General features: G+C 40.7%; 2 protein-coding genes across 4 annotated transcripts in view; one reads left to right on the top strand and one right to left on the bottom strand.

The window, feature by feature from the left end:
• LOC136424940 (lipoxygenase homology domain-containing protein 1-like) overlaps positions 1 to 1,944 on the top strand; it is a 45,269-nt gene extending 43,325 nt beyond the window's left edge. For all 3 annotated transcript variants that reach the window (XM_066413594.1, XM_066413593.1, XM_066413592.1), the window contains 3 exons: positions 166 to 312; positions 701 to 795; positions 1,402 to 1,944. In XM_066413594.1, coding sequence (XP_066269691.1) covers positions 166 to 312; positions 701 to 795; positions 1,402 to 1,775 — 616 coding nt within the window. In that variant the 3' untranslated portion in view covers positions 1,776 to 1,944. The remainder of the gene's footprint in view (positions 1 to 165; positions 313 to 700; positions 796 to 1,401) is intronic.
• Positions 1,945 to 4,635: 2,691 nt separating this feature from the next.
• On the bottom strand, positions 4,636 to 14,138 carry LOC136425155 (uncharacterized). The gene is made up of 11 exons (XM_066413951.1): positions 13,850 to 14,138; positions 13,351 to 13,555; positions 12,281 to 12,466; positions 11,457 to 11,613; positions 10,532 to 10,642; positions 10,291 to 10,348; positions 9,092 to 9,270; positions 8,097 to 8,334; positions 6,408 to 6,584; positions 6,041 to 6,138; positions 4,636 to 5,236 (listed from the first exon to the last, which is right to left on the bottom strand). The coding sequence occupies exons 1-11, from the start codon at positions 13,941 to 13,943 to the stop codon at positions 5,150 to 5,152; spliced, it is 1,590 nt and encodes a 529-aa protein (XP_066270048.1). The 5' UTR covers positions 13,944 to 14,138; the 3' UTR covers positions 4,636 to 5,149.
• Between the last annotated feature and the right edge of the window lie 12,235 nt (positions 14,139 to 26,373).

Genomic DNA, 26,373 nt, shown 5'->3' with positions numbered 1-26,373 from the left:
TGTGTGTGTCTCTGTGTGTGTTTGAGTTTGCGTGTGGTTGAGTGTCTGTGTGTGTGTCTTTATGTGTATGTCTGTGTTAGTGTCTGTATATACATGCATGACTTTGCATGAAATGTCACCATCAAGCCAGTAAGTTTATCCCATCTGTTCTTTTTTTTTCTTCAGGGGTCGCACAGATGAGTTCAAGTTCACAACCCGGAATGTCGGAACCCTGAAGGGCATGACCTTGGGACACAGGAAGGCGGGGTCAAAGGACAAGCACCAGTGGCACGTGTCAGAGGTCATTGTGGAAAACTCCTCAACTGCAGACAAGTAAGTTCTATTTAGTCAAAGTTTAACAACCTTTCTTATTATCATGTTGGGGATGCTCCATTTATTCATTTCGGGGACTTATGCCAAGAGTTTGGTAGTCTGACATAGTAGATATATACATTGAGTTTAACACAAAAAAATTTGTTAGAAAATATGATATGAAACTCATACAATCATGTAAGTTGTACTCTGCCATAAGTTGGGGCATATTAACACACTAGTGTAGCAGAATATACCCCTGGTAAGAACATACCTGGGTATGGGTAGACTCAATACTTTTGTGGACGCTGCAATTCAACCCCGCATTTTTGGTGTTGTCCATATGGTATTAAGGTTACCAATCACTACACTTATTGCAAAGTAATGTTTTCGTTGCTTGTACCTTCAGGTATATATTTGGGTGCAACCACTGGATCCCAGCAGGGGACGAGAGACGCCTGAAGTTGACAGACACAGAGGAAAGTAGACAGACTGCCATCAAAAGTAAGTTGAATGCCTTATGCTGGTGTACATGTAGGATATTAAAGATTCTTTTTACACAACCGGTAACTCTCACCTGCTGACATTTCGGTGTCTAGCAGACACCTTCTTCAGAGTTTCTGACTGGAGTACTGCTTCTCACCGCTATGAGTAGCCGATGTAGGTGGGGCTTTTGCAAATTACCGGTTGTGTAAAAAGAATCTCTAATATCCTATGTTCTACCAACCTGATGAAATCATTTTCGGTTGGTGTACAATCATGTAGTTCAGAACCCAGAGCTTAGGATTGGATAAATTACCGAAGCTTACTAAGTATTCTTAGCAGAATTATAGTTTCCCAATTTTGATTTTTCTAAATTTATAGTCAACTGGTGCAGACCCCTTTTACAGGCTAGTAGGCAACCTCACCAACCAAACAAGATGTGAGCAAGTTTATCCCGGCTTGGGAGTAGCTGACCATGTAACCATCTCCAGACCAAGTCCCAAGCATGGTCTGGAGATGGTCAAGAGCCCATGGTCAGCAACATGTTTGTGTGATAGGCTGAACAGGTATATTGTTCACAACGTAGTTGCCATCATTAAGAACAATCTGTTTTCATCATTCTTTCAGATCTTGCTCCAGTCCAGTACGAGGTTGTCACGGTTACAAGTGACGAGAAAGGTGCCGGCACGGACGCCAACGTCACCATCATCCTGTATGGCGCAAACGGGGACACCGGAAAACGACAACTCAAACAGAAGTTCCGCGACCTCTTTGAACGCGGACAGACCGACCGCTTCCAGTTCGAAGCGCTGGATCTTGGAGAGGTCACGAAAGTGCGAATCGAGCACGACAATAAAGGGTTTGGAGCGGACTGGATGTTGGACAGGGTTGAGGTCACGAACCTTGCCACCAACCAACAGTGGACGTTCCCTTGTGGCCAGTGGCTGAGTACTAAGAAAGGAGACGCCCAGTTGTACAAAGACTTACTGCCTAGGTCTTAAGTCTGAGATTGCAGTTCTCAAGACACATCTTAAGACCTAGGATGATGTAGCTTTGTTATTTTGGGTTGGTTGGGTTAAGGATTACACTGTCTATGCTTGTTGGTTACAGTTTTGTATATTCTAGAGCTCGTTTAAGTCTAGAAAAGAGATGGCCAGTTGTACAAAGACTTACTGCCTACTTACTGTCTTAAGTCTGAGATTGCAGTTCTCAAGACACATCTTAAGACTTAGGATAGACAGTGTAGATTTGATATCTGGTAAGGATAAGAATTACAGATGCTTTTTGCTTACAATTTTGTATATTTTAGAGGTTGTTTAAGTCTAGAGAGGAGATGGCCAATGGTACAAACTTTAAGACTTACTGCCCAGGTTTTAAAGATTGTTTTCAAGAAGAATTTTAAGACTTAGGGTGGAATAGATTTGGTGCCTGGTTACGATAAGAATTACAGAATGCTTCTTGGTTAAATATTTGTATATTTTAGAGCTCGTTTAAGGATTTAAGTGTAGAAAAGTTATATTTGTACAGTTTTTTTAAGGTTTAGAGCCAGATGTATCATTGGCCATGATGTTATTTAACCCTTATCTGGTTGACCAATACTTAAAGAGATATGTCTTTGATTACAGACTGTACATAAGATGCCCATAGCAGAAAAAAAGGCAAATTTTATGGCCGAAGTATTTACAAAGAACTAGAATTGTTTGCAATATCTCTGCCATGTTTGGATTATATTGTATGCAGTTTTATTATAAGAGGTAGAAAATATATGATCTTTTTATGTGATTTTGTGATAATGAGATTTTTGCATTTTATGTGCAAGAGATTGACTGAAAATTATTAGAAGATTTTAGTGATTATATGGAATATTATGTCTGTCAAATGATTGAATTTTTTAAATCCTGTGTGTACTTGATAAGCCACAAATGACATTGCCACAAAATTATTTGTCAATATATTCATTTAAATCTTGTGCCTTTTAATAAGCAGTGCAGCTAAATGGCTTTTTTGGTGATGCCTTTTGTAAATATTTGCAAGCAGTAACAACGTGAATCATCAGAAAGTGCAATGATAACGACTGATTGTGTGCTAGCCTTCCAGGGAGGTTGCAGTAATGATTTGAAGAAAACCGAATATTGTCTAAATTGTAGTGTGAATAATATTATACAACATCTACCCAAAACTTGAAGCCACAACGGAAATGCATGATGTCAGCCACAGCAATACTGTTCATCTTGAATAGTTGTATATTTATGATTCATTGTCTGTGTGTAGTAAGTGGTATTGTACCGTGCCTTAGTGAGTTAGTCTGTTCAAAGTTGTCTTTTCTGTGACAGGCAGCTATGAGTACAAGTACATATTTGTAGATTTTGTAAGGAAGTAATTTCATTGTTATGGTTAACATATAGTGGACCAAATTTCAACTAAACAAAGACTTAAGCCAGTTTGATATTGAGATTGTCGGCAGCTGTTGTTGTTGGGACCAAACAATTAGTGTAATTGTAGAGGATAGGGAGGCATTGTCTGGGCTTGAGATTTGAAAAAGGAAAGGAGACAATTCAGTTCATGTTTCTTTCTCGTGAGGTCAGGCTGTGGCCTACATGTACATGTTGGGAAGAAGAGTTGAAAAATGAAGTTCTATTCTAATCAAAACTTTTAATCATCACAGATAATGATGAAAATGGTCTGGAGCAAGTTGTGTGTTTTGCATAGAGACAAAAATGGAAAGAATTATTGGGAAAAGTACCATCTTCAGTTATGAAGCTTTGATATCATGTTACATGAAAACAAGTAGTGTAAAAGCACCAAATATGGATATCTAATTGAAAGTAGGACAGTTCTAATGTTGAAGACCGAAAATAATGTTATATGTAAATAGTGTTATAATATAATTATATAATGATTTTAGTGTGATAAAGTTGATTCCTGTGGGGAGTGCATGATCAAGGTCAGTCATGATGAATCTTACTTACAAAATATTTTTACGCATGGGTGTGGTGGCATGGCAGCTATGGACTTTTAATATTATGATAAGATTGTTTGGGTCGTTTGAAAGATGTATGTAGTGATAATGCAGTCTATACTACATACCTGCACTGGGTATGAGCTAAAAAACATTGTGTAGTATACAGTAATACAGTATGTATATTTGCCTTGATGAAGACTTTATACAATCATTTGGTGTTCGTATGCTTTGTTCTTGGTACAAAGTATTTCATGTTGTCATCAGAATCAGAAGAGATGATTTTCACTTGTTCTTGTTATCTAAATCTATATCATGTGAACTGAGATGTTAAATATTTTTGGACTTGGTTGGATGAAATAATTCAACATTACTATAGATTTATCAATAAATGATGTGTAACTACTAAAATGTGATGAGTTCTTTTGTTGTGTGTGGTGTTTAGGTTATGTCTAAAAAGTATGATTCATAGAATAATTGGATGTATCTACATGTTCAAGCAGTGTTGTCTCTAAAAGTCTAGTCATTTCCTTTTTAAGCGTGTATTAGCAGTCGCTTAGATCCAATAGCAGTAAAGTTTATACAACCCTTTCTTTTGTTTACGCTGCAATTTGAGCATCGTTGTCCCTGAAAATTCCAAGCAGGCCTTTAGTATTGAGACAAAACAGTAAAATCTTTAAAGTACTTGACAGTGTCTTAAGTGGCAAGCAGGGACGTCTTGAATTCATTATGTCTATAAAAAGATTTAGAAACCTCCGCCTCTGTATACTGTATAGCAATTGGACAATCATTGAATGCATACATCAACCTGTATACCGCACATCAGTGCTACTGTATGAACTTCCCCGTATTAGCGCCCCCTACCGGCCGTTACACCCCGTACCACTCACGCAAGACTGATCTCGTGATGATACTCTTTATTGCACAAAACAACATCCATCAGAAATTCGCTACTGTGACCGACACAAGACCAGCTTGTTCAGTCACCATTCTATACATCATGAGTAGTCTCTACATCGCTATATCATAAACAGAATTGATCCAATGTTTTGCTGACATTAAAATTATGCCTCAGAAATTTTCTCTCTATCAACATATATCATTAAATTAGGTATGGTACAACATACAACATATACACATGTAGTAGAGCAAAAGCTGGCTCATGACAAAACTTGTAGAAAATTCACATGGTCGACGTTTGTTTACTCCTCAGCTTATCACTTAAAAGGTGTTTTCCAATGTGCACTGGTGGTAAAACCCCAAACAAAAATCATTTACATCAACAACAAAAGTAACAGAAAAGTTACGCAAATTACTAATTGATACATGTTTCTGTGATTACACAAAAGTTGTAATGACAAAGGTCATTATCAGTACCATTCTCTACGTTCAATGCTCAAGACGTTTCCTCCGTTCTTATCCCTTCTTGCAGATGAAGGCATTCTTTCTGGTGCAAGAGCGCTGCATTGCCATATATGGGCGAAGGGGTACAATCCCTCCTTTCTGTAATAAAAGAAATAGAACATTTCAAAGCTCTCTCTCTCCAATTTAATGTCTTTTATCTCCCATCATACGCTCTTGGTGGCGAATTAGCAGATGCAGATTGGAATTATCGAAATTTTCGACTGATCAGCTCCAGTCTTTGTCAAGGAATGAGCAACCTATAACTGCTTCTGTGACGTCACGTAATTTAGGTAGAACACGTGACTCGGGGGGCAGTGGTTCATATTAAGTTTCACGAAGTCTATGGCGCCCTCCGTCTCTCAGTTGAGGTATGGTTGAAGGAGAGGGCTCCAGAACCATCCCTTAACAGAGAAGGGGGGCACTATAAGATTTTCAAAACAATCAACTACGCAGGAACTATGCCTCTAGTGTTAGATAAGGCCATGTTGATTTAATCATATTGATGACATCATCTTAGACCCCAAAACTGCGACCATGGGAAGAAAAAGAAAACGTTTGGCAAAATAAAAGTTTCCTTCATTATAAGATTTACATTGTCAGGGAGGACAAACCAAGCTTAATACACAGAGTTAACGAATAACATACTCTTCATTTTTGTTCCTTCACTTCTTCTTTGCCTTTGGAATTGCATCCTAAAACATCAGTCTCCGTTTTCCAAAATATTTTTTTTGGAAATTTAAAGCATATATTTATCTTCTCATTTTGCAGCTTATTGGTATGAGTTACATTAGGGCTAAACTTTTTTTCCTTGGAAATGGACGACACTTGATGCGCGTGCAGATGTCATCCTTTAATCGAATCAACATTAGCCTTAAACAATCATAGAACTAGTTTTTTACTCACAGGTTTCAGGAAGGATTTGCATCTCCCGTTGTCCCTTCCTGGTGGCGGAAACTCCAGTTGTTCTTGGCCTGTCCAGACCCAGCCACTGGTACCTAATGCTGCAGTAGAAGCCAGTTATTTGACAGTAAGTGCATTTAATTAAGTCCGCAGGGATTCGATTTATCAGTAGGGAGAAAATGTAAAAAAGTACTCAATACTCAAGCTTTGCTGGATACGATTTGTAAACAAACAAACAAACAACTGAATAGATAAGCAAACAAGTCAATGATGATCAGACATCCAGGTTATGAGAATTACTTAATACCAAAGTTACTCAATATTCATTGTGCTGGATACGTTTTGTGAACAAACAAACAAACAAACAAACCAGTTCTGGCTAGTCCCTGCATGAGTCGCACCCCCTTCTCGTCTGACGCGGTGTGCAGGCTTGCTCCCAGGTTCTTGCAGACTTTGTCGGCGGCGTCAAACGAGGCAGGCTTGTCCACGTACATGTAGCAGAATGGATCGAGCCTAGTCCAGCCACTCGGGCATTTTTTCACCTGGCCTGGAAGTGTTTTTAAAAAAAGGTTAAGTCCTCCAACGCCACTTGGTGGAGCATATGGCGGCGCCAATCTCCGATTTGCAGCCCTTGGGCCACACAACTTTGTGCAAGTCTCTACAGCAGTGGGCTAGTCTGCTGGTAGTGATGTGTGTGTTTAATTTCCAACTCTTTCCCAAATGCTGAGTGCTAAGCAGAGAAAAGTCTTTGGTATGACCCAGCCTAACAATAGCGGATGAAATTTCAAGTTTTAACCTCTGACCTCTCCAGATCACTTTTAAGTTCATCAAATTTGATGTTGTTTGATTTACAGTATGTCTAACCCAATTGTGTACCAAGTTTTATTTTTATCTCCATGAAAAATGGAGATATTGTTTTAGGTGTGTCTGTGTGTGTGTTTGTCTGTTTGTCTGTTTGTGTTTCCGCACTACTGTAGTCAGCATAACTCAAGAACCTCTTGATGGATTACGATGATATTTGGTATGTGGGCAGGTGTTGTGAAGCCGAAGTTAAAGGTCGATTTTGGGCCCCCTGGTATGTGACCTTGGTACTGCAGCAGAACTTCAATTTTTGTATCTTTTGACCTGGACGTGCTGTGGTCTTGATTTTTTGGCGGCAGATAGCTTGTGGTGTAATGAAGACGTGGTGTGGGTTTGAGCCCCCTAGCAGCTTGCTCTGGAACTGCAGGGTCGTTATCGTGAAAATCTTCTAAGGCGAATAACTGAACAAAGGAACGATAGATTTCCATGATATTTAGTATACAGGTAGCTTAGACAGAGATGTACACAATGAAGTTCAAATTATGTTAATTAGGACTTAATTTGCATAGCTAATGAGGAAAATCTATATTTGCAGTGTTTTCCATTATCAGACTCAAATACATGTAACGTATGTAGTTTATGGAAAGTGGATCATCAACAGATACCAATTATGCAAATAAATTCCTTATTTGCATAATTGATGCAAAATACCATATCTCATCTAATTGGAAAATTATAGGACTGTCAATATGATACATAGTATGCAGGTAGCTTAGACAGAGATATACATAATGAAGTGCAAATTATGCTAATTGTGACTTAATTTGCATAGCTAATGAGGGAAATCCATATTTGCAGTGTTTTCCATTATCAGACTCAAATACATGTAACATATGTAGTTTATGGAAAGTGGAGCATCAACAGATACCAATTATACAAATTAATTCCTAATTTGCATAATTAATGCAAAAACACCACTATGAATCTAATTGGAAAATTATAGGAGTCAATATTGCAAAGTGTAGGTTAGATAAAGGTGTTTATAACCAAGCATATATTATGCAAATGTGTAAGTCATTTGCATGAATAGAATTGTTCATGGAGATATGAGGTCGTGGAACTCTTGTTGTATTTGATTTAATTGTATTCAATGTTGGCGAACTCCAGGAAGAATAGTGTCAGATGTGTTAATTTTACACTATTAAATGGAGATCTGAATAAAACAAACAAACAGACAAACAAACGTATAAAAATATACCTTTCTCGCAGATGACGCCAAAGTTGCCCGCGTTACAGGGGAAGTCTCTCCACCTGTTGGCACCCATGACTCTGTCGGCAGCCTCGATGCGGACGCAGTCGGAGTCCCCGGGCGCGTTGTTGGGCTCACCGGGTCCCCAAGCTCGGAACCCTCCCAGCACCTCTCCATCCTCCCACACGTGCTGTCCCTCCTCTTTGTCATCCCTCAGTCCGATCCATGTGGCGAGCTGTCTGCTAACCTGTTGTGAATTCATTCATTTATTTACTGTAAATTACGTTCGCGTGGTTTTTATTTCACACTAAGGGGAAATGGAGTGTTCGCGGTGGTTTTAAGTTCATGCCAGTGCTATAGTCACATAGTGGTACAGTATTGGACAAAAATGTTTGCTATGGTTTTAAGTTCGCGGTGAATTCGAACCGGTCACCACAAAAATCGCAAACATAAAACCACCGCGAACATTTCTGCATTTACAGTATCATCTCATCGAACTAATGATGCAAAACTATTTTTAATATTTAGCTAAGTAACTTTGAGTCAGAGTGAATAATAGAATCATAAGTATAGTTCCAAACAAAGTTAAGCTCAGAATTGTACACTTGAAGGTTAATGACCTGCCTTGAGAGGTTAACGGTAACGAAACACCTGGCCATTGACCTATGACCTTTAAAGTCAAGTCAAGTTTATTGCACAACAATTCAGCTACAATGTATGACAAATAACATGGAATATCAACAACTACGGACTATTTATACTAGTGTACTAATCTAACATCATTACTCGATACATAAGATAATGGAATGAAACATTTCACATTATGACACGGCTTCTCTTTTGCATAGCATTATATAGGTAGACAGATACAGAGTCAGAATGAGCGAGCAAATGAGCAAAACAAATGAGGTGGTTTAATTGGTGGTTATGGGTCACTCGCAGGTGTTATGCCACCCATTACACTTTAAAAAACGGGCTATTAACGTTATTGTGCTAAAACAAACCTTGTTTCGCAGTTGTACAATGAAGGCGTTGGTCGCTGGGTCTTTTGGGAGAGCTACTCGTGAGTCGTGGCGAGCGCACATGGCTTGAGCTGTTTCGTACGGCCCTGCAGGACTGAACACTCGGAAGCATCTTGAGCCGTGGCTGTGCCAGTTCGGATCGCAGAGCCTAAATTCATCCACTGAGGGGGGGGGGGATAATTCAATCTAATGTGTCTCACTGGGCAAAAGTAAAAAGGAAAGGAAAGTGATCTCCATCGAGTTAAGCTCACTGAAGAGCTAATCTTCCACTGATCGTGAGAGAGAAGACATTCGCTATATACAGTATTTACAGGTTCATTGTAACCGGGAAATTCCCCTAGCCCTTTTCGACAAGCACAATGAACATTGGACCACGGCTTAACGTCCCGTCCTAAGGACTGCGACCCTTTCCGGTAGCGTGCATGTCGGGTTAGCAACACAGCCGGGAATCGAACCTGGGACTTCTAGTTCCAGAGGCAAGATCGCTAACCACTGGACTCAGCACGCTACCTGATTGCGCCAAATCATTGCGGCAACTTCGGGAATGTTTGCCAATTTACCCTTGTGGTCACACTGACGAGCGATACATAAATAATATGTGACCTCTACAAGCAAAATGACCGAGTCCGGAATGTCAAAATTCTCTGTTTTGGCTCTAAATCAGAGATTAGAAAACCTCATTGGAAATTGCAGTGTTGCTGCTGACTTAAAAATGACAATGATTAAAATTCATCAAAGATTTTAAAAAGATGCAACTGGCGTTTGATGCTGATTGGTGCGAATTAAGGCAGTTTAAGCCACTTTGAGAAATTTTGCAATTTGGCGCAATCAGGCACAGCTCAGTGAGATACCCGCTTAATCATAATGGAAGAAGGTGATCGATCAATATTGTTTTGCCCGTTGATCCTCTCACATCAAATGATTCAAAACATTTATGCAGAATAATTACGTCTATGAAGGTTAGACATCCAGGTAGTAAGATTTGCAATACAAAAGTCCCCTCAAGCAACTGGATAAACGGTTAGATGTTTCAGATCATCTGCTCTGTTTTGTCCCTGACTGAAATGAAAATGATATTCAGGTCTGTCCAATATTTGCCTTGAAGTTCACTTTATCCACATAACAATTCCTAGTTTGGGGCATAAGAATACGGTGTGTTGTAAAACAAAATGGGGCCTTACCTTTGCATTTGTTGCTAGCTGCAGTGATCTGTTCCCGGGTCAAGGCGTAGTCGTACAGCTGTAGGCAGGAGACAAGACCTCAGAAAATTATGACATGATTGTGTTATTCTTCTAGAACAACAGATGAAGCCAATTAAGACTTAAAATTCCGTTAACCAAGAAATTAAATTGGTGTGGCCTTAGTCATTCATATGCCAGCAGTCAAAGCGTCCAGTCGTGGCCGATGTTCTCAATACTTTACCTGGAGACAGGACAGTTGGCCGGAGAAGGGCTTGGAGGCCTGGCCGTTGTACCCCACCTCAATCGGGAACAGGGCTCGGCGTTCAGCACTCCCGATCAACTTGTGTGCCACCTGTTGGTATGAATGATTTTATTCTATTTATGTGCACATGGTAAAAGCAATTTACAAAACATGAATAAGGCTAGCTAAAAAGTTAAAATCCTCCCACACCATTATTGATGTATAGGGCGGTGCCCATCTCCGTTTCATTGCCCTGGGCCACACTGTGGTGCAATCACTGTAGCAGGGGGCTAGTCCACTGGCAGTGAAGTGTGTTTAACTTCCATACTGTTTCAGAAGTATGTACCATTTTTATAAAGTCTTTGGTATGACTCAATGCGCCTCTTGTCCAGAGGTGTCCTACCCGGGACTTGAACCCCAGTCCTTCTGGTCCAAGTAATTTGAACCAGATGTGGTGAGAGGCAGAAGGCGCAGACCACTACACCACAGGGACACTCCCGAATAAGGCTATACTGATTTGATTATGTGGATGACATCGTCTGAAAACCCCTAAACTGATGCGAGCGTGCAAAGAAAAAAAGTTGGGCAAAAAAAGTTGCCTTCGTTATGAAATCATTAGTGGTCAGGTAGGTTGCGCAAATAACTGAAGACCAACACAGGGAACATTCTCTTCTTTCACATCCACTTAATTGACATACATGCACTGTACACATATCCAACATATGCTGTGAATGGTTATTATATGAACAGTCAATTGTGTAATTAGCATGTGTAGTTTTGTAGACTATCAAGATTTGTTATACATGTATATGTTATCAAATAAATCATGTTAAAATTTTAGAAAGAAATTTCTAACTTTCTAATTTCAACTGCCGAGTTGAGCTTAAGCTCATGAGTAAGCAAAGGTTCAAACAAACAAACAAACCTTGATGTTGTCTATCCAGAGTGCCACCTCGCCATCCCTGTAGTTGTAGCTGATCCCGACGTAGGTCCACTTGTTTGGGACAAGGTTGGGGACATTGCTGTTTGCACCTCGTGTCTGGTCAGTCGCGCGCAGACGCCTGCCTGGCCACAATCGTCTTCTGAAATAGACAAATGTGGAAGATTTAATTACTCTGCTGTTAGACTGCTATCAAGCTGAAGTAGGGAGACATTGATGTTAACTTCCACATTGTACCTGATCAGAAATGTGAAAATAATGCCTCTGTTGCCAAAATCTTCTTCTGAAAAAGAAAAATTTCGACAATTTCATATTATTACTTTGCTATCAAGCTGAAGTAGGGGGGCATTGATGTTAACTTGCACATTGTGCCTGATCAGAAATGTGAAAATAATGCCTCTGTTGCCAAAATCTTCTTCTGAAAAAGAAAAAATCCAGTATAATAAAATGACATAAATAATGCCTTTATTCAGCCTTCGTCTGCCAATGTTTTTATGTACATTGTTACGTTCTGAATCAAAGTTTTCTTATGAATATCAGAAGTACATAAAAACAAACAAAAACGGTGCTTATAATAAGAGTAACAGGATGAGTTGGTTGTCTAACATAGATTCTTTGTTTTTATTGAAGATGCAAACTTGAATAATCAAAAGTATTCTTTACGTTGCAAGCCCCTATCTTCACCCCAGACTTATTGCAAAATTTCAGCTTCAATTTCTTTTTCACCCTGTCGCTCCATAATTTTTCTGAAAAATCCAACAACCAACCAATCCATTGGTGTGACCTTAGTTGAGAAAACAATTTAGAACCTGGGTGCATAAGTCTGCCCTGTCCTCATAGTCCGCCCGGTTAGCTGGCCGGCCTGACCCGCCCCGTCTGCTGGAGTAGCCCTGGTCTTCCACGCGTTCAGGAGCCCCCAGCTGTCTGACATGAAGTCGGGAAGGGGCAGTGACGGGACATCGGTTCGCACATGGACCAGGATGGTCATGGAATACCTGTGATAATGTGGAAATGAAGACCTTTATTGTACATGTTATGCCCTGGACTTAAAGGCAACCAAAGCAATATTAGGGACCAAGAAATGCTGAAATCTTCATCGTTGTGACATTAACACTGTCTGGCACATTTGTGTAATAACTTCACCATAATGGTCATAGAATACCTGCGATAATGTGGGAATGAAGACCTTTGATTTGATTTGATTTGATTTTTTACTCTATTAGAATTCCAACAGTACAATACACATGGGGCACAGGCCGCTGAGCTATTGCTGGTGTTGTGACCCACACTTTATATACTCGTTTTTACACATAGGTGGAGTGAGGACAGTCGTGTTAAGTGCATTTCCCAAGGGCACAACATTGGTGGCGTCAGGGGATTTGAACCCGGGGTCACTGGGTTCTGGGCCGAAAACCCTGCCGTTACGCCACACGACCCCACACGACCTTTATTGTACATGTTTGCCCAACTATGCATCATAACTGTACAGCATGTAAGTACCTAAACCTTCCAGGGTCCATCCAGAGCTTAGTAGTTATACTGGCAATACACACACATACACATACACACAAAAACAGACACACAGACACACATTTACAGTAATATACACATACACACACACACACACACACACACATGCACACACACACACACACACACACACACATACACACACAAATACACACACACACACACACACACACACATACATAAATTCATACACACAATCACATACACACACACAATCAGACACACAGACACACACACACACACACACACACACACACACACACACACACACACACACACACGCACACACAAACAAACAGCACCAAAAACATAACGGTTACAATTTTGCACAAAAAAAGTAAAGAATTACCGGATATCCAGAGACTTTTTGAAGGGAATCAGCATGCGAGACATTCGTTTCCCAGTGAAGCGGTAAGACCCGTACTCTTCGTTGTCCGGGCCGTGGGCAGGAAAGGTCCCTATTGCTCTGCCGTCATTCCTGCCTCCAGTCATGTCCCTTGGTCCAAACCGAAAGTTCATAGGCCACACACCCTTGGGCTGTCGTTCCGCCGGATCTGGACAGGAAAAAAAAAAGATTATTAATTTCTTTTCTACGGATCAGTGAAAATGGAGGTAGCGCTTTCAGTCTTTGTTTGTTTGTTTGTTTGTTTGTTTGTTTGTTTGTCTTGGTGTGTGTTCATCTTTATTACAGCTGGCTCAGCTTCACATTTAGATATGCTCTTCACAAAAGAATGCAAAAACTCAAACAGCATTGATAGTATTATGTTTTTGATGAAAATAATAATGTCTTAAAGTTCGTTACTGTATTATCATGTTTTGATAATAATTTATAACGTTACAATACACACCGTTGGAGCAGAACTCCCATACTCCAGAGCTCCCAAACCCTGTAGAGTAGCCCACATAGCGGATGGGGTGGGGGTTAGGGTCCTTCCAGGTCATGAAGGGAATCCCGGAGGCCTTGCTGACATTGATGGTTCCGTCAGGGGCCCAGGAGATGTAGAAGGTCCGGAATTGTACCGGTGACGCAATGCCTTGGAAAGAAGAGACATTCAAGTGTAAAATTTACTTAAAAGGGGATTTGAACTACAGAATGCAGTTGTTATTTGTTAATTAACGTGTTAATGTTGAATTGTATTGTTAGCATACAGTGTTAACTACGAATTTATAATGACTACTACAGTCAACCTTGGATTCAGCTCCACTCAGGTATTGTACATGCAAAAAAAGAAAATCTATGTGTGTCTGTATAGGCGTAACGTTAGATGGTATGGTATACGTATTCAAGTTGGTGGATTCCCTGGGTGCGCCCATGGGCCGGTTTGAGTAAATTGTCGGTCTGTATGTTAGTATGTTGATATACTATATTGTAGACATGTGGGTGATGAGGCAGGCTCTCCTTCCAAGATGGTGGCAGTGGAATCATGTGTCTCACTACCAACTGGATTTGGGGTTAAAGGTATGATTTGGGGTCCTTACCCCATTTTACCTGGACCAAGTAGAGAAAAGTGTGTTAAAAAGAGTGACTTTTCCCTCCTTTTAACCCCTCATTTTGGATGAGGACCCCCAAAATGTTCATTTAACCCCAAATCTAGTTGGTAGTGTCTGTAAGGAATTAACATACCAGTAGTTGTGACCTTGACCTTTCGTTGTCCTTGGTGCTGAATGGCCGATTGCTTGTTCCCCCAGCCTCCGATGGCAATCTTGTACATTTCCTGCGAGTCCGCGTTCTCGCCAGACAGAGCGATGTGGATGTCATTCCTGGCCTTCACCTCAAACCTAGAAGGTAAAAGAAAGATAAAGGTAGTCCCATAGCCTTTCTGAGATGAAATGAGATTATTAGCAAATGCAACATAGCATACTGGCTATCTTTTGTCAAGAGAATATCATCATAATATTATCTTTAGGATTCTCCAAAATCATATCCAGTTGCTTGAGTAACTGCTTTTTGGTGCATCATTAAACAGCCTTTTTGTTGGTTGTTATCCACTCTTTCATATATTTTTTTGAAAGTTTTGTATGTTCTTAATTTGTTGCCTTGGTTTTCTCTTCGTCCTTTAGCGTGTAATTCTGAATTAAATTTTTGGATGTAAATATCCTTCAATCTTTGTTTTAGGTCATTTGAATGCGAATGTGTGTTTGAGGGACCGTTTATGTATAGGAAGGCAAAACCAGACTCCTCTAACATTTTTCTTACATTAGATAACCAGCAGGATGTTTTTCGGAGATCTAGATCTTGCTGTACCATATAAGCTTCGTATTGAAGACTATCTGTATGTACTTCGTTAACCAATCTAACATAGTAACTGTACATTCTGCTTTGAGCCTCTTTTAGCATTAGAATGTAGCATTTTATCAATTTATGTTTTACATTATGTTCCCTACAGACCACGTGTGGTCTTCTGTGCATTTAGCCCTTATGGGCAGGAATATGCAATAAAGACTGTTATTATTAAAGTATCTGGCAGGACTTGGTCGGGGATCGAACCTGCAACGCACATGCAAAGCGAGCACTCTACCCACCAGGCTGCTGCTGTGTTTTGGATAGTGCTGATAAATTTGGCTGAATAAAAAGACTCATTTTACAAAACCAAGAGATGATTTCCACCGACGTTTCGGTGACCATCTGTCACCTTCTTCAAGGCAATGCTGACTGGTTCACAAAGTAATGCAGCACAGGTGTCGCTGCTTATACATAATTGGCTGATTGTTTAAAAGATGTTTTAATTACACCCACCTGAATGGGGAGGAGGTGACTGGAGGAAGGTCCCATTGGTACCGGTAGGTCATGTCGGTTGCCTTGATCTTGCACACTGGAAATGATGAAGATTACCATCATTAAAGGTATTCAAGGTAAGGGTAGTCCCTGGTATAACAGCCTTTTTGTTGGTTGTTATCCACTTTGTCTAGGGCATTGCATTGGAAGGCGGAGCCCAACACTCTCCTTCCAGCGCCTTCTACATGTACCTCCCCAACCAAAGTCAGGTACTATTTCTTACACCTAGCTGTAGCGAGCAAAGTCGTGTAAAGTGCCCTTTCCAAGGGTACAACATCGGTGACATGACAGGATTCGAACCCTGGGTTCTAGGCAAAGCATCCCGCCGTTACGCCGTTACGCTACACGACCCCACCAATATAATACCATCATTACCTTGGTTAAAAAGCGCTGATATTTGTCCTGATGAGCAATTTTTCACTTCTTTAACCTTTCATTATTATCTCTTAAACGGTTTCCAAGTCGAATGAATAGCTTAGATTTTGGGTGAATGAATGAATGAATGGATGGATGAAGGAAGGAAGAAAGAAAGAAAGAAAGAAAGAAAGGATCAATCACCTGTCTCTTTTTCGTAGAAAGTGCTCTCCGGCGTGGAGTTATCCATGCACGATTTGGACTTCTGTCTGGACTTGGGGAAGCAGTTCCCGCCAACGTGCAGGAAGGCGGCACATTCGGTATGGGCGTTGCAGCGCTGGGCGCAGTCCTGCAGGGTGATGCCGGCACCGTACAGGGACCCGATGTTGTTTCCACTGCAGTACCTGGTTTGGATAGTGTAGCCTTTCACCATGGGTGGACCTCCTGAAACAAGAAAATACAAAAAGTGACTTTTCCTGCAGTACCAAGGGAAGCCACTAGAAGGCCCCAAGTCAACCTTCATCTTAGTACTTTCAATGTGTAGTGTTGATTCTAATGTACAGTGAGATTTGGTTTGTTGCATCTTATTATGTAGAGTAAATCTAACGTTAAGCCTAGTTAAGACGATGTACTATATTTCGTAGTTCAGCCCTTTTGTGCTTTTAGACAAAAGTGCCCAATTCAGCTAATGTTTCGGGCTATGCCACCGGACTAAAAAAGAGTTCACTCAATAAACCAGTCATATGACCCTCTCACCGATCTTCTTGTCATACAACAGATTCCTGTTGTAGGTCTTCCTGGGCTTGTCGCAGGTCTTGGTCTTCGGGTAACATCGGTGTGCCTTGGAGAAGATGAAGGCGACACATTCCGGGTGATTTGTGCAGCGTTCGGCGCAGTCTTCCAGGGAGGTGCCGTATATGGGCATGATGTTGTTCCCAGGGCAGATACCTCTGCGAACGGAGTACCCTTCGACTGTCGGCAAAGGATCTTGAAAAGAAAATAGGCACAACATGAACCAGAAAAAAGTAACGTTTGTCTTGTGTAACCTTTTGGTTTAGTAACTTTTGCGCAGTGAAAATTACTTTTGCACTATGTTACTGGAGTACCCTTCGACTGTCGGCAAAGGATCTTGAACACACATGAACAACATGAACAAGAAAAAAAACGACTTTTGTACTGTGTAACTTTTGTGAGGTCGTGTGGCGTAACGCCAGGGTGTTCAGCCCAGAATCCAGCGGTCCCGGGTTCGAATCCCTTGACGCCACCGATGTTGTGCCCTTGGGAAAGGCATTAATTACATGGCTTTCCTCACTCCACCCAGGTAGAAATGGGTATATTGTTCTCTGTACGTGGCACTGTTGAAATAGGTTATGAAAAACTTTAGTGCAGTGCCACGTCGTCCTTGTCTGTCCAAAAACGAAGTTAATAAATCCAAATAATTGTTTTAGTAACTTTTGCACAGTGTTACTGGAATACCCTTCGACTGTCGGCAAAGGATCTTGAAATATTATTGAAAGTAGCAGAAGAATAAGCACAATAGGAACAAGAAAAAGATACCTTTTTTCCTTATAAATTTTGCTTTAGTAACATTTGTTTAGTGTATCATTTTTACTGTGTAACTTGAGTAGCTTTTGTACTGTGTATCTTGTTACTTGGATGTCTAACCTTCTTGAACTTAAAAAAGACTGAAATATAAGTTAAATAATAATATCACGATATCATAGTAAACAATAGCTATGCGATGACAGTCCAAACCTTCTGTACGCGGGACTGGCGGTTTAGTCGGCCTGTAGCGCTCCTTGCGGGTCGGGGTGGTAGTCAGTGGCTGGCGGTAGGTACGTCCGATGTAGGAGACACCGGTGCCATTCATCGTCAAGACTTTTGGAACAGTCTGCACAGGACGAACAAGAAAACGAAAATCTCATCATAGCGTTCTTGTAAATTTCTTATAATGTCTTATACTGTCAAACCCAACCATAGTCAACCATAGCTAACATAGGACTTTCACAGTAGACTAGATAACTATTTCGATTTCCATGTATCCATGTAACGTTACCTGTTTGTCTGCAATTAGCCTTTGGGCATGAACTTGCAATAAAGTATAAAGTTATATAATTTATTATTGGGAATGTCTCACTAGCCGGTGATACCAACTTTGGACCCGGTGTCAAACCAAATTTGTGCCCCTAACAAATATGTGCTACAAGACGGCTTAAGGGTTTTTAGTATACCCGAGGGGAGAGATGTGCGTCGCACTCTTGATGCGAAGTAATTTTCAGGCAAGACTCTTAGCGCATCATGGGAGGATGGGTTGTACTAGTCTCTACCAGACTAACCACGCCGGCTAAAGGGAGAATATTTGCCAGGGGAAATTTCTACTATTTTCCAGCGATCCGTGGAGCCTGGTAGAGGCTAGGGTTGTACTGTGAAGGCTAGTAGGCTATCCCTTAAACTAACCCGATCCCAAACTCCAACCTTTTGGTAATTCTTATCCTGATTCCCTTCCTAATCAGCATGTTTTCAACATTTTTTCAAAAACTCTATGCTACCCCTAACACTAACCCAACCCCTAACCCTAGACGCTTGGTAATTATTATCATAATAATTCCCTTCATAATCATCATGTTTTCAACATTTTGACCAAAATTCTTGAGTCTCTCACGTTGCAGAAAAAATCAGAACTGTTCTTACCACGTATCGGTCAGGCATGTCTTCCCGGAGCTTTGACGTCTTAAGGCTGAGCAGGACGTCTTGCAGGGCTCTGCCGTTGGCCTCCAGCTGTGTGTTGTACACGAAAGAAGTTCAATAAACATTTTGCATGATCCACTTATTTTTATTGGAGGAAGGTTAGAATTGAACATGTATAACATCTACCATTGAAAATCATGACCATAGTATGTCCAGAATACGAGATATCGAAACCGGAAGTTCCGCTTCAGTATCATAGAAACATATACATAACGTTATAGTCTAATAATTTCAAAGTTGTTTTTGTTGTTGTTTTACTCCATTAATGTGTGTTTGCTCACTTGGTTGTTTATAGACACCAGCAGTGGCTCAGTGCTGTCGGCAGCCCGGTGATATTGGACCAGTGCGGCCGCCGTAAGCCCGACGAAAGCGCACAGACCCAGCACCGCGATGACCCAGCCGCTCCCGCGGGGCTTGGTGCTCGGACGCCCGCGGGCGCTGTCCGGCGGGTCGGCGGTGTCGGTGGACTCGTCGGTAGCTGGATAGCAATCACAGATGACGTACTTTTATCCCCCCGACACAGCATTTCTGCCCGCAGACCAATTTGTACCTGGCATAGTTGGTTTGTCAAATATCTGCCACCGGTGTTTTTGTATTGAAACCTCGATCTACGTAAGTCTGGAGGGCTTTGCATTTCTTTTTGGCTTCGGCCTTACCCTTTTCCTTGGATTTTTACAGAAAGTAACGCAGGTAGGGGGCGAAATGAAAAAAAGGGTAAAACAGGCCCAAATGCTATCAGGGAAGCAAAAACCCACCACCTCAAACCATTTCAAACAATAGAAAGCCAGAAATAAAGATGAAGTGCATGGATAATGCGATAACATTAGCAACTATAAAAACAAGAATATTTCTCAACTGCTGTTAACAAAGATATGAAGATTTTGGGTTCAGCGTACCATGAATACTACATGTAATCTTTTTTTACGAAGCAGAAAAAGACAAAAGCGGCGAATGCGAGAACCACGAGATTGAGTAGTGTGGCATCAATACAGAGCGTTTGGAAACGGATGTTTCTAGAAGATGTTAGATGTTTAAATTTGAGTTTTGCACTATAAATCTGCGTTTGTGTGTGTGTGCGTGTGCGTGTGTGTGTTTGTTTGTTTGTTCGTTTCAATGTGGATGGTGTTCAGCACCAAGGACAAGAATATATGTATATGGATGGATGGTGTTCAGCACCAAAGACAGGTGTGAATGTATATGGATTGTGTTCAGCACCAAGGACAGGTGTGAATGTATATGGATTGTGTTCAGCACCAAGGACAGGTGTGAATGTATATGGATTGTGTTCAGCACCAAGGACAAGAATATATGTATATGGATGGATGGTGTTCAGCACCAAGGACAAGAATATATGTATATGGATGGATGGTGTTCAGCACCAAAGACAGGTGTGAATGTATATGGACAGTGTTCAGCACCAAGGACAGGTGTGAATGTATATGGATTGTGTTCAGCACTTTGGACATGACTGTGTGTTGACGCAGTTTCAGGGTATTCTCACATACTATTACAATACTTAATATACACTTGAATGTTACAGAGCTTGACAACACAATCTCTATAACGTAACCTTTGTTTATGATTTCCACTAAGAAAATAGAGTCATACTTACTGCAAATTCCGTAGATCTCGCTGACTTGAGTGTTTCCGTCAGAGGCACGGGCCGGACTGTCGGCTCCCTCGGCGCCACTCAGCTCCGCTGCCGAGAAGGAATCACGCTGCTGCCGCTGGTTCCCTACGTGTTAAAAACCAGAAAACTTTTAGATTCTGCTTTTGTCCTACAATGTTAGTGAACTACTCTAAATCGTGAGTTTTCCTCCTGAGTTGTTGACTTTTTGTTAATAAGTGAATGTTTTTATGGAAGTATTTCAAAGTAAGTGTGGAAAACACCAATTAAAACCTTCACTAAACATTACAAACGTCGTTTCGGTCGCTATATTCGTATACGTCGTCACAAAGGCAAATGTCCCTTTATGACGTGAGATCGCTTTTTGGATCCTAACATGATATTAAAAAAAAGGCCCAGTGGTGTCAATATTTCTGTGCCAGACCGATACAACACAGCGCTATCTTACTAACTTTAACGTTACATGTTTCTTGTGGCTTTGTTTTTGTATCAATATGTACTTTAATGCCGCAATGATCACTAAGTGTAGATAACACATTGGCTAAACAATAGTTTAAAACCTACCATTTTCTGTCTTGAAAGCCAAACGGACGTCACAGGCTTGTTCGTAGTTTACGTTAGAACCAGGGGACGTGTCTGGCGGCGCCCAGGGCTCCTCGTCCACATTCGCCATTCCTCAGATTTGGCGGGAAAAATCCTCGCCAAATGTCGTCCGATGAGCTCGGTTGTTTTGGTCGTCTGCGTTTCTGTCAGCATGAAAAGGACTCGATAGCGAGACCCACAGCACGTGTCTGCACCGTGTGTTTTATTTTAATATTCTTTGTTATGAATATACATTGTTTTGACAGACAAACTACATGGTGTCCTAAATGTTTCTAATCAAAATACGGTATTCTATGTAGAATTTGAATACGTATTTTTCATGTGCGTCATACCGAATTCATCATTTTATGTAGAAAAAGCTTCCCGTGCCCGTCATCTACAGCTACTATAGTACAGTATGTCATATCATAAACTAACGGTTCCACAGTTGTATTCATTCTGTACAACGAACGTATATGGTTCATAGATTCGTTGTTTATGACTGGCGAAGAAGGTAGGCTGGTTTATTGCATGAAATAATTCATATTTCTATATTGAATTGGTCTGGGGAGTCACGCTGTCTGCACGCACGCAAGTTATTTTTAATTTTACCCACATCAAATCAACTCTACTCAATGCAAAGCGTTGTTGGGAAATCTAACATGTACGAAGAATTCTTACTATTCTTTTGATATGGATATAGAGGTTTATATTTAGGCCACAGCAAGTAAATTGTAACGTTATGGATGACATCTACTACAAACTCCAAATTTAATGCGAAAGGGCGAAAACAACAAGACGGATAAAGAAAAACAAGACGGCTAGATATCTCAAGAAAAGACACAATAAAAGTTGTACTAAGAATCGAGTAACAAAACATGGTATTACTGCCAACAAGTCTTTCATTTCTGTATTAGAAAAATGCACGAAGTGACTTACCAAGTTAGCGAATACGTTCTTACAATTCTCTTACTACACTTAGTTTCACTTCTACAAATACATCTACACCCATAGCTACCTCTCGGGTGTCGCTTCTAAATGTACAATCGAGGCTACAACACGACATATTTTCCCATTTTGGTACTTTCTCGTCATGTTGACCATCTCTGGAGGGGAAACATTTTCCATTTTCAAGATCAGGCGAACATTAATGAGCGCGCTGATGTCATCTATGATATTTATTTACTGTGGTCTACACAGAAAACTACTATCCTGTGTTTGTCTATTGTGGAGGTCAGAGCACAAGAACGACGTCCAGAAAAAGAAAAAGCAATCAGCAGATCGTCCCAAAAACTAAGCGAGAGACCTTCAGAAGATCCACGTAGGCTACCGTGTACCCCATGTCTGGAATTGTCTACCACCAGACACACGCACGGCTCTAACCTTGTCCTCTTTTAAGAGACTTTGGCAATAACTGAGATGACCCAAATGAACGAACACGGAACAAAAAACACTTTTTTGTGTTTTCTGTAATATCATGTATGTGTAATAAAGATGCATGTGCATTGATTTATCAAGACTTCACACGTGTAACCTTCATTAACATTAATCCGCCGGGTTATATAAATCCGCCCCTTTAAAAAACAGTGGGTTTGAGAGATCTCTAGTGTAGCACACCCCACATATTCACAGTTTAGATATGCAGGAGTGCATTATACTGGGGGACGTTGCCTTGGAGATCTGTTTGGACGTATCTTTTCGGGGTGGCGGAGTGATGTACCCTAGTGGAATTATGTTAGTAGATGTCTTAGCTGTCCTTCCCGATAGAAACAACGCAGCCAAGAATCCTCTTAGCCTGGAGTAGCTCTCTGTAAACTCTGTAACTCTGAAATGTTTGTAGTTTTGTTTATCAAACATCTGTGAAACATCAATATTCCTGCAACAAGAGTTACTAAACTACTCTGATAAACTATTTCTATGGCACACTATATAATCAGGTACAACATATATAATATAAAATGCAATTCCCGACAAAGCACTACATATCCATGCCTTAGCTAGCAGCCATATCTAAATGAATAGATTATGATAATAGGTACCATTGCATAGATGTCTAACCTTCATCGACGTAGCGTTAACATTAAGTTGACTTAAATCACATGTTCGTATATATAAACAGAAGGACAGACGTCGAACCTTGAAAGTACGCTTGATCTACAACTCCAGACTGCTACAAAAATGTTGACGTTCTTTTCAGTAAGCCAGTCTGTACAGCCAGTCTATATCATGTAGGTTTATGTACTTGTGACATGATTTTGTGGTCTGTTTTCCAGATGTCTATTATAAAAGCGGATGCATCTGAGTATTAAAAGCCCAATGTTCTCAAGGGAAGCGAATGATGTCCATATATGTCCTAAAATTACTCATTACGTGCTAAACTTGATGTGTCCGTGGATATAGGTGGCGCTTCGACGGATGTGGCATGAGCTTCCCCCCTGCACTTCATCAAGGACCCTTGCTATTCTAACGCGTGTTTTGAAACGTTTTACAGGTCATTCTAAATGTACGTGAAGATTTTCAGACATGTTTGGCAGAGTTTTACTGGCTTAAAGGCTAATGCTTTGAATATTTTCACAATTTACGAGACGGGAGTATATACCCTATTGGAGCCTAATCTGCTGTACCGCTCCCGGCCGTATCGTGAAAAGTAACAATGGAGACCGTCAAATTGCCAAATTGAGGTCTTTTCACGAATGAGGAAATCACGAAAGACTCGCAAAGGGGTTTAAAGTTTTAAGGCTTATTTGATCTTGCACTCGAAACTGCAACCATATAAAACCAAGTATTACGATATACCAGCTTTTATCAGTTTGTGAGGTGATAGCAGGTTTAATTTTGGAGACTTTTATTCTTGCCTAGAACACAGGATATGAAAACTGGATGCTGTAGTACCGCTACATGTAAGAGGTCCATAATGGAACTTGCCCTTTTGCTTTGCCAACACCTAACAACATACCAAATGTTATACGGATCCATCCACAACTTCTCGAGTTAGGCTGTCCACAGACGATACAGAAAACATAACTTTCTTGGCAAAGGTCAAACCAAGTGTCCGACATACACGAAAACATCCCACTCTGGCGTTTTAGTCTGTATTCGCCAGGTGACGCTTCTGTTCCAATGCTTCGTTGGTCTCTACTGATTGGACATCAATGTAGGTTCAACATAACATAACGTTACGTTCCGAAGTACACTGAGAAATAACAGAGAGTATACACACACAGTGCCAGCATAGCCATATCTCATCAACAACCTCTCCAACGCCATCCTAACGGGACCAAATCGTTACCCGTGGGAATGTTCACTTGTATGCAGAGGAGTGAAGGCATGAGGACCTCGTTTATGATAAAAGGGCAGCGCTTACATGAAAATATGTTTCTGATACCCACTGATGAAGGCTTTCAATTGCATTCAACTGTAAGCTCGACGGTAATCGCTGTGCAACCGTACAATGACTAAGATTGGATTTGTGACCCTCGATTTTATAATCGGGATATGATGCAAGATTTGAAAGGATGATCTAAACAAAAATGCAAAACACACAAAACGTAGTGTCAAGAAATGAAGATATCCTATAATGGTATATGATGATGATGATGATGATATTCGCATATATACTTCTTTACCTTCTCAGTGCACAGCCAAGCTGTCTTTTAGATTCTAATAAGAAGGAACCACATTGTTTTTAATCTATAAAAAAGCTCAGATCAGGACTGGACACCAAATTCTCCCAACCTTCGGTGCCATCCGTGACTTTCATTAACCGAAGGAGTCAAATGCTTTAGCCACATATCCGTTTCCTAGCTCCCAATATTGCCCACAATGGCATCTTAATGATCAAATAATTGGAGAGTCCATTAGACCGAATTCACGTCATTCATCAAAAATACGTCTGCACAGACGTGCTTTGTTGTCATGGCAACGACACATCCCGAACAGAATTAATCCTGTTTTTTATATTTTGAGCCGTGCGGTTGTCAGGGGCTGCTGTTTTCGGTTTGCTAAACTAATTATTTGGAAACGTGTCCGATTCTTTGATCTCATCCGTGCCCAGAAAAAGGAGCGTGCTTTCTTCTACCTTCCGAACTGATGGCATTGTCATGTACAACTGTCACTGTCAACCAAGTATACCCAAAGGTTCGCATCATACTACTATTATTCGGCCGCGCTGACTTCATTATATGGATGACGCGCGCGCAGCAATTTTCAGCCGTTTCAATGACAACAACAACAACAACAACAACAACAACAGCAAACGTGTAAAAACAGAAGTACTCTACAACTCAAAGACAAGAAGTTAGTAATATGTACTTTTCTTGTCATACTATAAATTCAACCCCATAATCCATAACGTTTTGGGCGGAGTAGCCGTACTGAACGTGACAGGAGAGGTACACTCGCGATCGACCACGTCCATTGGTAAGATGATAAGGACATGTGTCATTTATGGACTAATATCTCATTGCTTTCTTCGTTAAATGTCTTAAATATAGTCATTCTTAATTTCAAATGATCGCATTATTGAAGACAAAGTCAAATAAGCTTGCAAAATTGAAACCCCTTTGCGAGTCTTTCACGATTTCTCCATTCCCGAAAAGACCGAAATTTGTCAATTTGACGGTCTCCTTTGTCACTTTTCATGATAAGGCCGGGAGCGGTACTGCAGATAAGGCTCCAATAGGGGATATACTCCCGTCTTGTAAAATGGGAAAATATTCAAGGCATTGCACTTAAAGCCGATAAACACTCGACCAAACAGGTCTAGAAGTCTTCACATACGTTTAGAATAACTTGTGAGACTTTTCAAAACAGGCGTTTGCATAGAAATGATCGATTTGTAAGTGCGGGGGTGGAGCTCATGTCACGCCCATCGAAGCGCCGCCTACATTCATGTACACATCAAGTCTAGTCCTTAATCAGTGTTTCAAGAATATATGTGGACATCATTCGCTCTCTTTGAGAACTATGGCATTTTACTGAACTGAATATATACTCATCTGGGGTAAGGGACTTCCAAAGAAACCCGGCCGTCACTCACTAAATATCACGGTCTTTTACTCTAACATCTGCTTGGAGTCATTATTCTACAGTCATTTTCTATGACAGCTTTTTACTCAATTGTCCATCCACTTATATAGTAACTATCTTAACATTACACCTTAAAATGATATAAGAAAGACATAGCTGTAAACTATAATCTGGTTCTATAGACAAGCTCACTCAAACTGTAATATACTATACTTGTACTTCCCGATAATGCATTTCCCGATAAAGCAACTACATGA

This window comes from Branchiostoma lanceolatum, chromosome 19, assembly GCF_035083965.1.
Source record: "Branchiostoma lanceolatum isolate klBraLanc5 chromosome 19, klBraLanc5.hap2, whole genome shotgun sequence".
NCBI classification, from domain to species: domain Eukaryota; kingdom Metazoa; phylum Chordata; class Leptocardii; order Amphioxiformes; family Branchiostomatidae; genus Branchiostoma; species Branchiostoma lanceolatum.
This window is presented reverse-complemented; position numbering and strand designations above follow the sequence as displayed.